The sequence below is a fragment of the Manis pentadactyla genome, chromosome 12 (genome assembly GCF_030020395.1).
Source record: "Manis pentadactyla isolate mManPen7 chromosome 12, mManPen7.hap1, whole genome shotgun sequence".
Lineage (NCBI taxonomy): Eukaryota > Metazoa > Chordata > Mammalia > Pholidota > Manidae > Manis > Manis pentadactyla.
The window spans coordinates 22846159-22864100 of NC_080030.1; the positions used below are offsets into that span (position 1 = coordinate 22846159).

General features: G+C 38.3%; 1 protein-coding gene across 1 annotated transcript; it reads left to right on the top strand.

The window, feature by feature from the left end:
* The first annotated feature begins 1265 nt into the window (after positions 1 to 1265).
* LOC130679957 (olfactory receptor 14A16-like) lies at positions 1266 to 5608 on the top strand. Its single transcript, XM_057489566.1, has 2 exons — positions 1266 to 1499; positions 3961 to 5608. Exon 2 carries the CDS (start codon positions 4059 to 4061, stop codon positions 4938 to 4940), a length of 882 nt encoding a protein of 293 aa, XP_057345549.1. The 5' UTR covers positions 1266 to 1499; positions 3961 to 4058; the 3' UTR covers positions 4941 to 5608.
* The last annotated feature ends 12334 nt before the right edge of the window (positions 5609 to 17942 follow it).

Here is a 17942-nt window from a genome sequence, read left to right on the forward strand (position 1 = left end):
AGACACATCACATCCTCAGAGCTGCTGTCATTCATCTTTTTCTTAGGTAGGTTGGAAGTGGCTCCACCCTCACTGAATGGATAACTAAGCTTCCCCAGTCCTGAAGTAGCATGAAGCCTTCTACTTACTTCCATGACATTAGATGAGAACAAATCTTCCTGGATGAAGAGAATCTATGAAGGTTGGAGAGTTCAAGGCACATGTGAAGTCACTTTAATAAGGCATAGTCTCTTTATATCCCAGATTTTCAGAGCTTAATACACCATGACCATGTGAGTAACACTTGTCATTTTGGGGGGAAAAAGTTACTCTATGTCTATGATAGATAAAGGATTATATCTCTAACATATTATCCAATTAATGATTAAGTGTACTTTCACCTTTAGATACACATAAGCTGATCTAAACCCTGCAATTTTTTCTAAAATTAATTTTATTGAAATTTAATTTTATTGAAAATATGAAGTGTTTTTTCTCATCCACAATTAAGAGGAAAATTCTAGTGTTAAAAACAGACAGTGTTAGCACAAGGGAAATCAAACAGAGACATAAACGCATGCATGGCCACATGAACACATATGCAATCAAATAGAAAAGTTGAATTAGGAATGTGATATAATTAAAGTCATTTCATCAAATTGTAATCAACTGATTGACATATAATAAGCAATTGCAATTTTTATGCCAAGTATTAAAAACTTTAAACTAAAATAATAATATATTCTCTTATATCCTACAGGCAATTGCAGTATTGGTACTTATGCCTACATACACATTCTGAAAAATAACATTCCAAATTAATGGATACAAATAAATTCTGACAATATTTTGAATTTAAATTATGAGGAAGTTAGTGTGCATTACAAATTAGTGTTACAATTGAAAATATAAGAATGTTTTGAATTTATGCATGAATTAATCCTGCAGATAATTCTGCAAGCAAGAAGGTGAAATGATGTACAAGTTTGTGTCAATCATGATTGAACAAATATTAGAAGCAGTGTTTATCAAAATTATAATACAGAAGAAAATGGATCCCTTTTTCATTATCCATTTGTCCTTAGCTCTATGTAAGAAAGACGATTTGGAGAGAAAAACTCCCTCTTCCAGGAATCCCTTATAAATTATCTTCCAAATGTATTCACATCATATTTTGTAGATCTGTTTTACAGTATCATCTCCTTTATAGAAGTATACCTTATCCTCGTCAGAAAATGGGCAATTGCGAGGTCTTTACACTAAAGAAATTATTTTATTGTGTAGAACTGCAGCACAGTAACTAAAAAACACAGTACTTCTACATAGAGATACCTCAGCTTATCAATCTGTCACCAAGACAAATAGTGTCCAGGGTCCACAAACACAACAGGCTTTTCATTTCTCAACCCGCAGGTGCCCTGGATCAGAGAGTGACCGACAGCACTACACCAGACGAACTGGCAGCAGCCCAGCCTGGGCACAGCCCGGCCCATTGTCTTTGGCAAACTCTGCATCAACACGTGAGTTTTAAGCCTTCCGATGTAGTACAGGGTTTTCTAACGCACAGTAGCTACGTTGACTTGTCAGACTGGGAAACTGAGTTACATTTTCTGATTTGTACAAACATGAAATCATGTTCAGTTGGATTTGGAAACCTAAAAATATTCTCAGGGTGTACCAGAGATGTTTCCAGCCCTAACTATGTGGAGTCCATTCATAGAATGAGTACCTTTGTATTAGTTCAGAGTTCATTAAACAATTTAGATGTGAGGAAGAATTTGCTGTATTATGTACCAGAGAATTAAGGCACAGAAACTAAACAAAGCCAGGAACTATGTCTTTCAAGAATATTTGGTGGTATTTAGACCATGACCAGAGGAAGAGAAAGTGTACTTTTTGTTGACTCCTGGAAATTTAAGTTAGAATTCCCACAGGTTAGGAAACAGCTGAAACTATAGGTGGTGGATCATTGCTATTTTGACCAAGGCTGAATTAAGAAATGAGCTGGGAAGAAATTATTCTGAAAGTATAAATACTGTGTAATTGATAATAAATGCTTATCTGAAAAACCTGGCAGAGTTTAGACAAGCGTCTAAGACAATATTATAGTTTTTCCCATTCAATCAATAGTGTTTAAGTAGACAAACTGCAGACATATAAACACACACTTTCTATCCAGTGAGAATGGCAGGAACTACCAAGATGAAGTTAGCAGGAATCAAATGGCCTGGTTTTATTTTCCAATTAACTGTAATTAACATTGGGTTTTAAAAACTAACCATTTTATTGTTTTCTAAGCTACACCCATTCCCTACTGCTGGCCATGAACTGGACCCTATGCAGGGTGTCTTTGCAGAAAACATGCAGGCATAAAGTCGAAGAAATGACTGCCCAGTCATATCTGTGCCTTTTACTGCTTATGCCCCTTGGCGCTGCGGTGGGGAAAGAGTGCTGACCCCTTTCCATGTCTTACTTCTTCCGCTGTAAGATTATAATAGTCTTGGAACTTTACTCTCTTGCTTGTTGCACTGATTACAATTATTAATAAATAAAAACTTCAATATCTTCGACAACCAATGTTGATGATGAACATCAACATTGCCAAATCTTTTTTTATTGAAGTATTGTCCATATACAATTTTATATTAGTTTTAAATATACATCACAGTGGTTCAATAGTTACCCATATTATTAAATTGTCAGCCCCTCTAGTGTGGTTACTATCAACTTAGAAGATGTTGCAGAATCACTGACTATATTCTCCATGCTGTGACACGTTGAATTATTGTGTGTTGTTACCCCCCTCTCATCCCCCACCACCAACCTCAACACATCCCCCATTGTAGCCACCAGTCCCTTCTCAGTGTCTACGTATGAGTCTAGTGCTGCTTTCTTCCTTCTGTTTTGTTTTGTTTTAATAGTTCACATAAAATGAAAAGATATGGCATTTCTCTATCTCTGTCTGGCTTATTTCTCTGAGTATAATACCCTCTAGATTGAGCTATGTTGTTAAAAATGGCAGGATTTCTTTCCTTTATATGGCTGAATAATATTCCATTGTGTATATGTACCACTTCTTCTTTATCCATTCATCTATTGATGGGGAGTTAGGTCCCTTCCATACTGGCTATTGCAAACAGTGTGCCAGTAAACATAGGGGTGCATATATCTTCCTGAATCAGGGATTTTGTTTTCTTCAGGTAAATTCCTAAGAGTAGAATTACTGGGTCAAATGTATGCCTATTTTTAGTTTTTTGAGGAATCTCCATACTGCTTTCCACAGCTGTTGAGCCACTTTAAATTCCCACCAACAGTGTAGGAGGGTTCCCATTTCTCTACATCCTCATTAGAATTTGTTATTTCTTGTGTTTGGGGTAGTGACCATCCTAACTGGTGTGAGGTGATATCTCATTGTGGTTTTGATTTGCATTTCCCTGATGATTGGCAATGTGGAGCTTCCTTTCATGTACCTGTTGGCCATTTTATTTCATTTTTCGAGAAGTGTCTGTTCAGGTCCTCTACCCATGTTTTAATCAGGTTATTTGTTTTTTGGATGTTGAGGTAAATGAGTTGTTTGGATATTTTGGATGTTAACCATTTATCAAATAAGTCTCTTATGAATATAATCTCAAAAAATATGTTGGATGTCTTTTTGTTAGGCTGTTGGTGTCCTTTGCTGTGCAGAAGCTTTTTAGTTTGATGTAGTTCCACATGTTCATTTCTCATTTTGTTCCTTCCATAAAGTTTTTCAAATACTTCTAAACATATATATTAATTAACTTAGAACAGTATTGCTAGAAAATGATGAACCAGGTACACAGGACTTAAGTAACTTTACAAATGTCCATAACTAGTAGGAAAAATGAAAAGGTATAGATGAACACACACACATGCTACATGTAAAATGGTCACTACAGATAATTCACATGTCCATCAACACAACAAGGTAACATTTTCATTATTGTATATATTTGTTTACAGTATACAGTTCACTCCTGGGGACCACAGTATTGGATGAAAAGATCAACTCTACAGGGGTCACTGAGTTCCTCCTCCTGGGATTCTCTGAGGACCCGAGGATGCAAACCCTCCATGGCTTCCTGTTCCTCATGGCTTATCTGGCAGCCCTGTTAGGAAATGGACTCATCATCATGCTCATTACTGTGGATCCTCAGCTTCACACACCCATGTACTTCTTCCTGAAGAACCTGTCACTCATAGATCTCTGCTACATTTCTGACACTGTTCCTAAATTTGCTCTCAACTCCCTGATGAACAGGAACACAATATTCTTCCTTGGGTGTGTCTTCCAGGTGCTGTTCCTTGTGACTTTTGCTTCTTCTGAAATAGCCATCCTCACAGTGATGTCCTATGACCGCTATGTGGCTGTCTGCCGTCCGCTGCACTATGAGATCATCATGACCAAGGGGGCCTGTGGGCGGATGGTGGTGGCGTCATTCATCAGTGTGGGGGTCTATGGAGCCATGCACACTGCCCCGACTTTTCCCACAACTTTTAGGTTCAATAAGATCCATCATTTCTTCTGTGATATCCCTCAGATTATTTTGATTTCAGAAACCAAAATGAATATAAATGAAGCGGCAGTGAGTGCATTTAGTGCAAGTATTGCACTGGTTTGTTTCCTCTCTATTTTATATTCCCATGTGCACATCTTCTCCGCCATCTCCAGGTTCTCCTCCCTGGAGGACAGGTCCAAAGCCCTCTCCACCTGCCTCACTCATGTGATTGTTGTGACTGTGTTTCTTACAACAGCTGCCTTGGCCTACCTGAAGCCAGCCTCTGAATTGAGGTCAGACCTAGATATCACTCTATCAGTCTTTTACACAGTGGTGCCTCCATCAGTGAATCCCATCATTTATAGCCTTAGAAACAAGGACATAAAATTGACTGTGGGGAAAGTCCTTGGAACTGTATCATTAAGTCAAATTAAATATGTTTGATTATTTTAGGGAGAAGTCCCTCCTTAGTTCCAAGATACATCATTTTCAAATTTTACCATTTAAATAATGGGGATGTATCTTAAAATTATTGTAGTATTTTATCCACTCATGAATGTTCTTCAGACACATGGAAATAACACCTGGAGATATCAGTGGAACACAACTATTGTGGTATGTTTGGGGTAGTGGCTAACAAAATTTATTTAGCAATATTAATAAAATATTTCAAAGTAATCTAGAATCCCTACTTGCAAAGCCAGCATAAGAGGATATTAATAATATTTTTATTTAATAAAATAGTTCTACCATGGGGGTAGATTGAAAGCAGCCACCAGATGCAGCAGCCAGGGCCAGCAGGCTTCTAGCAAGAAAAATGGTTCCCCCCAGCCTGTGCTTTCCCTGGAATTATTTCAGTTTGACCAGTCTCACAGGGGATTCACTCCAGGCTGGAACACCCTTCCCCCAAGAGCTACACAGAGGAAAACAACTTTATGACCTTGGGGTTGGGAAAGATTACGTACACAAAACAAAGAAGCAATAATTATAACCTAAGTAATGAAGGTACTTAAGATTTTATTAATTTTGAAAGATATCACAAAAGTATCAGAAAACAAGTAGCCAAGCATTGTCACTCTAAGAAAAGCTGCATAAATGACAGAGAGGGGGGAGGGAAGGAGGGAGGGAGGCTTATATATTTTTTGATGGCTCTGTGGGCACAGGTGATATACATTTGGGCATTTTCTCCAAATCTCTCTTTCTTCTTGGTTAGAAATGTGTGTTAGAAACACACAAACACACAGGAAAAGATGCACACAACCCATATAAATCTACACAAAATATTCAATATATACAATATTTTCATATCTATCTGTTCTTATTAAATCAAGGAGCTATTTGCCATGTTTAGAATGTCCAAGAAAAGGAGACAAATTTTAACTATTAAAATACTCATCTTGTGTTTATGCAAATTCTCAACCTGAAATCCCTAGCCTAATATTAAAAAGTAAAGTGTCTATGGATTTAGTGCATGGCTTTTTTGATATAATGGCTCTAGAGACCCTGCACTTTCATACACATCACAACTCCATGTTTGTGAATACAAATCATCCTTATGTTGAGCGCAAAGATCAGTTGCCTACATCCATTATTGAAAAGCTCATTTTGCTTAAGACAAACAATTCTACATTCTCCTGATACTTGCAAATTCCAGTGCAAGACCTTAAGCCCATACACATTTTCCCAACTCTTTCCTGGTAAGTGGGAGGCCCTGGAATAACAGTATTTGCATCTCTTGCATTTGTACTGAGTAAAAGGCACAGAGGTACGGTGTTGTAATAGAAAAGTATATATTGATTGTTTTAATAAAAATTAACCTCATTTATACATTCCTTAGTCCTACTTTTAGAATCAGGCTTTGAAAGAATATTCATGAAATACTATTCCTAATAGCCTCAAAATTTAAGTCCAGGTATGAGTAAATTGATAAACCAAAATTTCTGGTAGATTTTTGTCTTAGTATTTGATGACATTTTTAAAAACTCTACTGATACATGCAATAAGTACATAGTATCAGTGTCATCTCCATGTGTTCACTCCATTTATAAAAGATCAGAATAAACTAACCTATTCTGGAAAAAACCCAATAGTTTTTGCTAATGTAATGATAAATTTGTAGGTGGCTGAGTGGGGCACCAGGAATCTTTTTTGAAGTCTCTTCCTGTCTTCTGATATGGACTTGTAATGACCATCTGCACATATTTTTGAAAACTTATTAAATGATAGATTTCTTACATAAAAAGAAAACATCAATAAAATTTACTCAACCTGGATCATATGACAAATTGTAAAGCACAAAGTATAGCCTCCTGGATTAGAATTCAAGATGGCAGAGCAGGAGGACCCTGAACTCATCACCCATAGACACAGCAAATGTATGCCTAAATATGGAATCATTATCCTCAAAAAGACCTGAGAACTACATGAATTCGCCTCTACAAGAAAAGACAAGTGACACACTGAGAAGTTTAAAAGATGCAGAGATGCAACCTCTCTTAGAAACCCACAATGAAGAGGGATCCCAAAATATTTAACTCTCACTCACGGAGTGAAGGGACTGCCCACATCAGACACCCAGACTGGAGTGTCCAGACCATCACCACATGGCAGCTGCAGCTTTATCTCAGCCAGCGGGCATTGCCAACCATGCAAGAGACACCAGTAGGGTGTCTGGCTCTTGTGGCCGGGGCAGATTGCACTTCCAGGTCATACAGATAAGACACCAAAATGTCATGTTTCAAGATCAACAGGATTTAACGGAGAACCATAGACCTATGGGGAGTTTACCAAATGCTTGTAATTTTACAGTGACTGTTGTAGAGGCAGGAACTGCAGGAACTACACAGGGAGAGAAGCACTGGTGGACATTTTTGCAGTCTCATCCTAACTTGTGGGAATGGAGCTGATACACTCCATTTCTGGTGCCCTCTTTCTGGCCTGCAAGACCCAGAGAGTGTGTTCTGCCCACCTCGTGCTGTAACTGGCTTGGGCTACTGTCCCACCCACCATATGCATAACTCAAGCTTCGGCAGGGCCGGCCAGCACCAGCCCCGCCCCACACCATGCAGAGACACAGCCAGAACATTTGTCCTGAGCACCATCCTCCAGCAGTGCAGGTGCCAACAGGCCATGTCAGTGCACCAAGCCCAGCTTCCCCATACAGTGGCTGGTCCTCAACTGGATTGGCAGCCATCCTGAGCATCATCTTCACTGTGCAGGTAACCAGTTGTCCCAGCAGGAAGAGCACCCTGAGCTCTGGCCACCTTATGCAGAGACACTCCTGCAACTGGGGTGAGAAAGCAGCCCAAACCCCACTCTCCCTTTTTAGTGGCCAAGCTGCAATCAGGTGGCCAAATGCACCAAGCCCTGCCACGCACACACAGCAGCTGCAGCCGTATCAGAACCAGCTGATGCTCCCAGGCACACAAGAGATTCCCACAGAGTTCCTGGCTCTGCTGTCCAAGGTAGACTGAGCTCTGGGCCACAAAACAAAGCTTCTACAAAGACCACTTTTTCAAAACCAAAAGAGTTTGCCACTTCCCCTAATATATAAAGACAAACAGAGAGATAGGAAACATGAGGAGACAGAGGAATATGTGAAATACCAAAGAAGAAGTCAAATGCACAGAAAAAATATTAATGAAACAGATAAGCAATCTGACAGAGTTCAAACCAATGGTCATGCAGATGCTTACTCAACTCAGGAGAAGAATGGGAGAACACAATGATAATTTCAATAAAGTGATAGAAAAAAATAAGAAAGTACCAAAGAAAGGTTATAACTGAAATGAAAAATGTTCTAGAAGGGTTCACCAGCAGAATGGATGAACTCAAAACACAAATCACTGACTTGGAAACCAAAGCAATGGGAAATACTCAGGCAAAGGAAAACAAGGACAAGAGAATTCTAGAAAGTGAGGCCACCATTAGGAACCTTTGAGACAACTTTGAGAAGAGCATTTTCATTAGAGGGACCCCAGAAGGAGAAGAGAGAAAGGGCCAGGAAAACTGTATGAATAAATAATGGTGGAAAACTTCTCTTATATGGAGAAAGGACCAGACATCCAGGTACAGGAATAACAAAAGAGTCCCAAATACCAGGAACTAAAAGAGAAACATATGGAGAGAAATTATAATTAAAATAGTGAAAGTTAAGGATGAAAGAAAAGAATCTTAAAAGCAGAATAGAAAACCAGCATATTACCTATAAGGGAAACCACGTAAGACAGTCAGCAGATTTAATAGCCAAAACTTAACAGGCCAGAAGGGAGAAATATGTCATAATTAAAATAATGAAAGGGAAGAAAGATTAACAACAAAGAATTCTCTAATTGGCAAGGTTATCATTCAGATTGATGAAGAGAAAAAGAGTTTTCCGGATTAAAAAAAAGCTAAAGGGGTTTATCAACACTAAATCGGCCTTGCAGGAAGTATTAAAAGGAATTTTCTGAGCTAATAAGTGGTACTAGTTAAAAATAACAAGACATACAAAAGTAAATATCTAACTGGTTAAAGTAAATAATAAAGGTAGTTGATTAATCACTTATAAATCAAATATGAAAGATAAGAGAACAAAATTATAAATTAAAAATACAATAGTTAAGGGATACATAAAATTAAATATCAGATGTGTCATCGAAAATATAACACATGGGGCAGTGAGTAAAAATACAATGCTTGGGAATGTGTTTAGAATTGTTACTACCAACTTAACAGAGACTGTGACATACATAAGATGTTATATGTGATCCTCACAGAAAATGCAAAGATAAAACCTATAGTAAATACACATGTGAAAAAGAGAAAGGAATCTAAACATAACACTATGAAAATGCTCAAATAACAAGGGGAACAAGAAAGAAGAAAGGAACAGAGAAAAACTACAATAAAAAGTGAGAAAAACAGTTGACAAAATGGCAGTGAGTACATGCCTGCCAATAATTCATTTGACAATAAATGGCTAAATTCTCCAATTGAAGACATAAGGTGGCTGAATGGAGAAAAAAAAATAGACTATTCTATATACTACCTGCAACAGACTTACTTAAATCCTAAAGGCTCTCACAGACCTAAAGTGAAAGGATGGAAGATCTACCGTGCGGATGGAAACCAAAGGAAGCTGGAGTAGCAGGACTCGTATCTGACAAAGAGACTTCAAAACCACTACCGTAACAAAATAGTTATAACAGTTATGGATATCTACGCAGCTAAGCTAAGAGCACCCAATTCTTTTTATTTTTATTTTTATTTTTTTTTGAGAGGGCATCTCTCATATTTATTGATCAAATGGTTGTTAACAACAATAAAATTCTGTATAGGGGACTCAATGCACAATCATTAATCCACCCCAAGCCTAACTCTCAACAGTCTCCAATCTTCTGAAGCATAACGAACAAGTTCTTACATGGTGAACAAGTTCTTACATGGTGAACAGTACAAGGGCAGTCATCACAGAAACTTTCGGTTTTGATCACACATCATGAACTATAAACAATCAAGTCAGATATGATTATTCGTTTGATTTTTTTACTTGATTTATATGTGAATCCCACATTTCTCCTTTATTATAATTTTTTAAATAAAATGCTTAAGTGTTAGATAGATGCAAGATAAAGGTACAAAACATAATTTAGTGCTGTAAGAGGGCAAATATAGATGATCAGGTCTGTGCCTATAGACTAAGTATTAATCCAAGCTAGACAAGGGCAACAAAACATCCACGGATGCAGAAGATTTCTCTCAAAACAGGGGGGTGAGGATCTAAGCCTCACCTCTGTTGATCCCCAGTTTCTCACCTGATGGTCCCCCTTCGACTGTGCCTGTCTTAGGTTTTTCCTCCCTTGAGGAATCTTACCCGTCTCTGGCTAACCAGTCATCTTCCAGGGCCATACAGGGAAATGTAAAGTTGGTAAGTGAGAGAGAAGCAATATTCTTTGAAAAGGTCTTTGCAGACTTATGCCCTGTGGCTTCTACACTCTGCATTTGTCTGGAGGTATCTTTACCACTTGCAAGAATTATGATATTCAGTAATTTTCGATATGAGGCACGAATTCTACTAAAGGGTTGTAATTAGGAAGGAAGAAGAAAAGCTATAGAACTAGCAGATGGAAGAAAACATGGGAAGATTGATTATTTCTTTGACATATCTTCTTGTAGAGTAACATAAGCATGTATAGGTTTTAACAAACTACTAATTAAATTGCGTACACACATTAGCAGAATGGGAATACAGATACATAACAAAAGCAGACCTACAATTACCAGCCATATCCAATGAAACCAAGAAAAACAGTTAGGTACCCTAGGCATTTGTGAAAAGTTATCAATGATCTGATGGATATTGTCTAACTGAATTTGAATAGTTTGAGAAAAATCAGACAAATTAAAACAACACCTTCCTGGGAACTGTTCACATCCCATATGTTCTTTTAACCGTATAAGAGCACCCAATTCTGTAAAGCAACTACTGAGACATAAAGGGATAAGGAGAGGCAACGTGGTAATAGTAGGGGACTGTAACACCCTACGTATATATCAATAGATAGATCACCCAGACAGAAAAAATCAATAAGGAAAATTTGACCTTTAATGACACATGAGAACAGATCGACTTCATTATATACATAAAAACACACACACACACACACATAGAACATTCTATTCAAGCAGCAAAATGCACATCCTTTCCAAGTGCACAAGGAACATTGTCCAGGGTAGGTCAGTGTTAGGCCACAAAAAAAGTCTCAATAAATTTAAGAGGACTGACATAATATCAAGCAACTTTCTGACCACAGTAGTATAAATCAAGAAATCAATTACAAAAAGGAAACTTGAATAAAGTGCAAACACGTGGAGACTAAACCACATCTATTAAACAACCAAGAAAAGGTAACCCAGTGTGCACCACCTTGGTAAAACCTTCTGTCAACTTGCTTAAACTCTGGGAGAATTGCCATATCAGCTTTTCTCTGGGAAGATCTCTCAGCCAGGTCATCTGAGTTCTGGGCAGAACTGCCAGCTCCGTAGTGCCCTGCGTAGTACTGGCTACCAGCTCAAGTGGCCCTGCCCTGTAGAGGACAACACCTATTATCTGGGACCTCAGTGCAGAAAGAATAACCCTGGGCAACTCAGCAATGGCCCTCCAATATGGTGAGACAGACAGTGAGCACCCAAGCATTGGCAGGCACGAAATCTATGTTTCTTAAGTTCCTTGAGTGCCATAGGAAGTTAGTGTTCAATCTCACTGATGCCACCAGATCTGATTTTTTTAAAAATCTCAGCCAAGTGAACTTGAAGACCATATTAGCCCTATAAAGGGATTCATGAATTGGGCAGCCTCTCATTTAGCAATAGAGATGCTCTTAGAAGATTTACAAAATAGGAAGTTTATATAGACAGGAGGCTGGGGCAAAATTTAATAGCAAAATAAAAGGACTGTTTCAGACCATGTTAACCTCCATTAGGAGGAAAAGCAGGGGTCTTACCATGAAGATTACATCAGCTTCCTTTAGGTGATGAAGCGGGCACATGTGACAGAGAATGTGACAGGTTGGGGACGTGGCCTAAAAAAAGCAACACCATGTTGGGCCTGTGTTTTCCTTTTTAACAGATAATAACTAATCCTATCAGGGAGAAAATTTCATAATGCATAAAAATATTGAATCACTATCTTCAACACATGAAATTAATATAATATTGTGCATCACTTATTATTCAACAGTAAAACTAGAAAAGTAGAAAATAATATAGGAGGAAATATAAATGACTGTTTTATTGCAAAACTTTTAGATACAACACTGAAAGCATGATTCATGAAACAAATAATTGATAAGCTGGACTTTTACTAAAATTCAAATTTTATTCTCTGTGAGGGACATGGTCAAGAGAATGAAAAGATAAGCCATCGCCTGTGAGACCATATTGGCAAAAACCATATCTGATTAAAGGCTGTTCTTGTATATACAAAGAACATTTTATAATAATGCAGAAAAAAATCTGATGTGAAAATATGCCAAAGATAAACAGATACCTCATCAAACAAACCATACAGATTTAAAGAAGCATATGAACAAAAGGTCTGCATCATCTGTCACCACAGAAATGAAAATTAAAGCAACAATGAGATACCACTAAAAACATATTAGAAAAACCAAATTCCAGAATACTGACATCAAACACTGTCAGGCATGCTGAGGAACAGGAATGCTCAGACATTGCTAGTGGGAATACAATATGGTATAGGACATTAGGAGATGGTTTGCACAAGGATTTCAAAACCAGCTTTATTAATCATTCCCAAACATGGAAGTAACCACAATGTTCCGCAGTAGGTGAATGGATAAATAAACTGGTACATTAAAAAAGAGAATATCAATTGATCCTAAAATTGAATGATTTGCCAATCTGTGAAAAGACATGGATGAATCCTAAATGCATTCAAATTCATCAGTCTTAAATGTTATTCAAATTCATCTGCCCCAGTCCCCAATGCAGATGCATCTGATTGAACAGCAATCAGATTTTGTTTTAAGAAGTGTATTTGCTTAAATAGGGACTCATGGGATGTGGGGAGGGACTCGATAGTGGGGGTGAATGTAATAACCACATTGTTTTTCTTGTGAAACCTTTATAAGAGTGTATATCAATGATACCTTAATAAAAAATAAATAAAAAATAAAAAGAAGTGTATTTGCTTATCTCAAAGCAGCCTGACAAGCCGACATCTAATTTAATGTACGTCTCGTGACATGCTGGCACACTCTTGGAACTGAAGCTGACATTTAACATCCTTACATTCTCACTCTACTTTTCTCCAGAAGGAGGGTGCTTTCTACAAACTCCCACACTGCCTCACTCCAGCTCACCAGTGTTTCCCAATAGGATCGATCAGGTAACCTCTACTGTACCCAGAATTTTATGGCTGCTGCCCATGGGACACCACTTGATAGCCTGGTGCCAGTGGCCAGAGTGGCTTTCGTTTATGGGCCCCATGGGACTATTACAGACACAGACAGTTCTTGGCTGACTACCACCCTCAGGGCACTGCATACACAGCAGAGGGAAACACACTCCCAGGGTTCCTGTGAAAAAGGCCCATGCTTGCCCTGCAGCTCCATTAGGAAGGGCAGGCTTCTGCTCTGGAATGCACAGAGGGGCCCCATAAGTGTAAGATAAATTCTAGCCAGAATAAGCAGGCAAAGAGAGGCAACAAAGGGCCAGGTAATTTATTTAAATACCCCTGGGTGAGGTTCTATGGCCTTCTTGCTTATAAGGGATTAGGAGGGGGAGGAATGGGCAAACTATCTTAGGGGGCTGTTGAGAGGTATGATTGGCTAAAGGTGAGATAATAGTCAGCTAGAAACTTTTTTCTTCCAAGAGAGAGGAGGCTGACATCCAGGTCCAGTTGGCACATCAGGATGGAATTCAGGGAGAGCTGCCCCCTTTCCATATACGGCACGGACTTTGGGGTCTGGTCTGTTCTCCCCCTATGGCATCTCTCTGTTCTGTTTGCATGTCCTTGTTTTTCCTTTCTCCAGCCTAACAATGAGTAGTTCTCTGGGGACAGAGGACAGTGATGCCATCTTCGCACTGAGCCTGTGTCTTTCTCCAGCTCGCCAGTATCTCCCAAAATGAAGCTTGTGCCTTTGTCTGGCTCTCTGATTTTTGAACTTGCCGCCCTGGGATCAACCTACATTTCCAGGTTCTGGAGGCATCGTGACTTGTGCTCACAGGTTCCACCAGACCCAAATGGAGAAAGAGTTCTTAACTGGCGATTACCCCCAGGGCATAGCAGAGAGGCTGGGGAAGTAGGAGCCCAGGCTTTCTGTGACTGATGCTTATGGGACTATCATTATAGCTGCAGCCTGAGGGACAGTCTTGTAATCAAATGCACATATAGGAACCATTGTGTTCCCAAACAGACCCCAGAAGGCAGGTGCTCATAGCCCCCTCCCTCGGCTGCGCTCCAGGAGAGCACCAACATCACTCAGAGGGTGTTTTACATGCACCGGAAACTCAAGATTTCAAACTGGGTGACCCATTTTTTGTAGCTGCCACCCAAGGGCTGCCCCTTGATTGTCTGAGGCTGGCTGGTGACCAGTGGTGCTTAAATTCATGAGTTCAGTGGGACAGTAGCTAAAGAGAGTTCTTAACTGGCTACCACCCTACAGGTCAATGCAGAGAAAGGAGACAAAAACTCACAGCTCCAAGTGAGCCCTTGAAAGGGATATAGCCACATATTTTAAATCTGCTCCTGAGAACATGGCTTCTAATCATCCTTAATCTAGGTACAAACTGAGATCATCCTAGGCCTGGGATTCTTTGATGTGCCGTGCTTGTGCTGACCTCTGCCCTGTCCTTTCTCCTGCTTATCTACATTGTCTTGAACCCCACTAGAGTGTTTTCCAGTTCAACATTGTATTCTTCAGCTCTGTGATTGCTAGTTGGTACTTTCTTACATTTTCTACTATTTTGTTAAAGATCTGAGTCAGTTTGTCCATCCTTTCACTGAGTCAGGTGAGCATCCTTAGCACCATTTTTATGAACCCTTTATCAGGTAAATCACTTATGTCTGTTTCATTACTGCTGTCACAGCAAACCAAAACACAAAATTATGGGGATGGAATTGGTATTTATATGGCAGGAGGGTTAAGCTGATAAACCTATTTAAACCTCCTTGGAATCAAGTATGAAAAAGAAAAGTCCCGGTTCCTTATACAAAGATGGTAAAAGACATGAAACAAAGTTCACAGTTAGAAAAATGCCAGTAGCCTTTAAACATGAAAATAATGTTCAGATTGACCCTTGATAAAAGGAAATCAAAACAATACTGAACATGTTTTCCCATCTCTCAGGTTGATGAAAATCAATTTGACAACAAACTTTGTAGGAATGAGACCCTTCCCTTTGTATGTCTGACTGAGCTTGTTCCCATAATTTGTGTATTGGTTTTTGCTTATGACATTTTTTTCTGTACACAAATCTTTCAATTTTAATATCCAAATAATTACCTTCTTATCCTGCTTCTGGAATTTGAGCAATTAAAAATATTTCTCCATTCCAAGAATATAGAAAAGTTCAACCAGTGTTGTTTTATTTACTTTAATCACACGGTTTACATTTAAACATCTGATCCATATGGAAATTACTCTAAGCCACAATGTGAGGTAATATTTTATACAGAGCTACCTACTTGACTCAACAGCTGTTATTAAAAGTCTACTTTTTCTCATTGATTTGAAATGCCATCTCTATTGCATATTACATTCTTTAGGTGCTGGGTTCTCTATCTGGATTTTCTTTTCTAGTCCACTAATATGACCCTAAATATCTGTGCCATTTACAGTGATTTTATCATCAAGGGTTCATCTTATGTTTGAATGTCCAGTAGGTGTTTAGTAGGTGCTACCAGCTCGTCTAGTATTGTCCAGGCCCATTGCTGTTTCTCAGGACCTACTGGCCATTTTCCCCATATAAGTTTAACATGTTTCTTATTGTTGGATTCATATTTTTATATTGAAAATGGGGTCTTCTCCTCCACTATGTCTTCTAATTGGTTGGCTTGTATATAAAAAGACAGATAGGCAGATAACATAGACCAGTTAACATTACATCCTTCTCTCTTACTGAATTTTCTCATGGATGTAATTTTTTTTCCACTGACCCTTTTTGGTTTCCCTGCTATATAAAAAAAGTACAGCTGACCCTCAAACAATATCAGTTTGAGCCAATATGGCACCTTCTTATAGGCAGATTTTTTTCTTATAGGCAGATTTTTTCTGGAAGTTTTTGGAGATTTATGACAACGTGAGAAAACATTTTGTCTCTAGTTTACTTCATTTTAAGAATGTGGTATTTAATACACATAACATAAACTATGTGTTAATATATATGTCAATTGTTGATAGTATCAGTAAGACTTCCAGTCAACAACAGGCTATTAGTAGTTAAGTATGAGAGAGTCAACAGTTTTATGTTCATTTTCAACTGCATGGGGGGTCAACACCCATAATCCAGCATTGTTCAAGCTCACTTATAATCTCTTAATAGAGTTATTTTTACCTTTCTTTACAATTGCTATACTCGAATTGCTTTCTCTTGCCTAATTTCATTGACTAATATCTAGTGATGCTTAGTTTTTATATTTTAAATATTGCATATACAAATAAATCTATATTATCAAGCATACAGATCAATAGATTATAAAGTGCACTCCCATGTGGCCACCACCCATATCAGAAGATGATGCCAGACACCTCACATGCCCTCTGGTGGGTACTCATTCAGCCCTACTGGCTTTCCACTAACTCATGTTTCCATGATGTCTTTTTTCTGTTGCCATCTAATAAAAAACTCATTTTGAATATTATGCATTTCATGTCTAGAGTTTCCACTTAACTCCTTTTCTGATGTCACCGTTTCTCATTATGTTCATGTTTCCTTTTAATATTTGGGCACATAAAGCATATGTATGATAACTTCTAAAGTTCATGTCTGCACATTCCAGCATCCCTGTGACTGCTGCTTCAGATTTTCTCCTATGGATCAAGTTATCCTATATCTTGGCTTGTCTAGTCATTTTTTGTTGGATGCTGGATTCAGTGATGTTATGTTTTCAGTGCCTGGATTTTGTTATCCTACTTCAAAGAGTGTGGTCTTGGCTCCGTCAGGAAATTACTTACAAACTAGCTAGATTCTTCTGAGATTTGTTTGCAGGCACTTTAAGGGGAGAGTCCAGAACAGCCAAACTCATTTGTGAGCTTAACCATCCTGAGTTTATGCCATTGCTAAGGGGCTTCCCTTCTGAGGTCTCCCAGGAACACTAACTATTTTGTCCTGTGTTCCCTCTCCTGTTTCATGGTCCAGAAATTGCCTGAAGACAAAATCCAGGACAACTGTCCTGCTGACCTCCACTCTCCCCAGCTCCCTGCACTCCCATGCTGTTGCATGGATAATAACTAAAAGGAGTTATTTTATGTACTTTGGGAAGTCTTCAAGTTATTAATGGTAGAACAGTAATTCCAGACTTCTTTTGGAAAATTCCTGGAAGCAGAACTCTAATTAACTTTTTAGTTTTTTAGCAGAACATTTCTTAATTATCTATTGTTATGTACCATGTAAAATTCAATAAACCCTAGGGTCAGAGGTTATTAAAAACAAAAACAAAAAGCAATCTTTTATGAAATTGTGTTTTCCCTGAATCTTGCTCCATTTTTTGGTGTATGTATATAATTGTGTTGGAATTTCATTTTTCTTGTTGATATCTGAGTGTGTTTTTCCAGAACTACCTTTTAGGAAGAGATATTTTGGAGGGGTGGGTAGTTTTACATGGATTTCCATTTTTCTTCAAGAACTTTTTTCCTTTTTGAACATTGCATATTTCATTTTCAGAGTCTTCGTTTTGTGTGTTTTCTATTATCATTTCTCATTAAGTTCATGTTTCCTTTT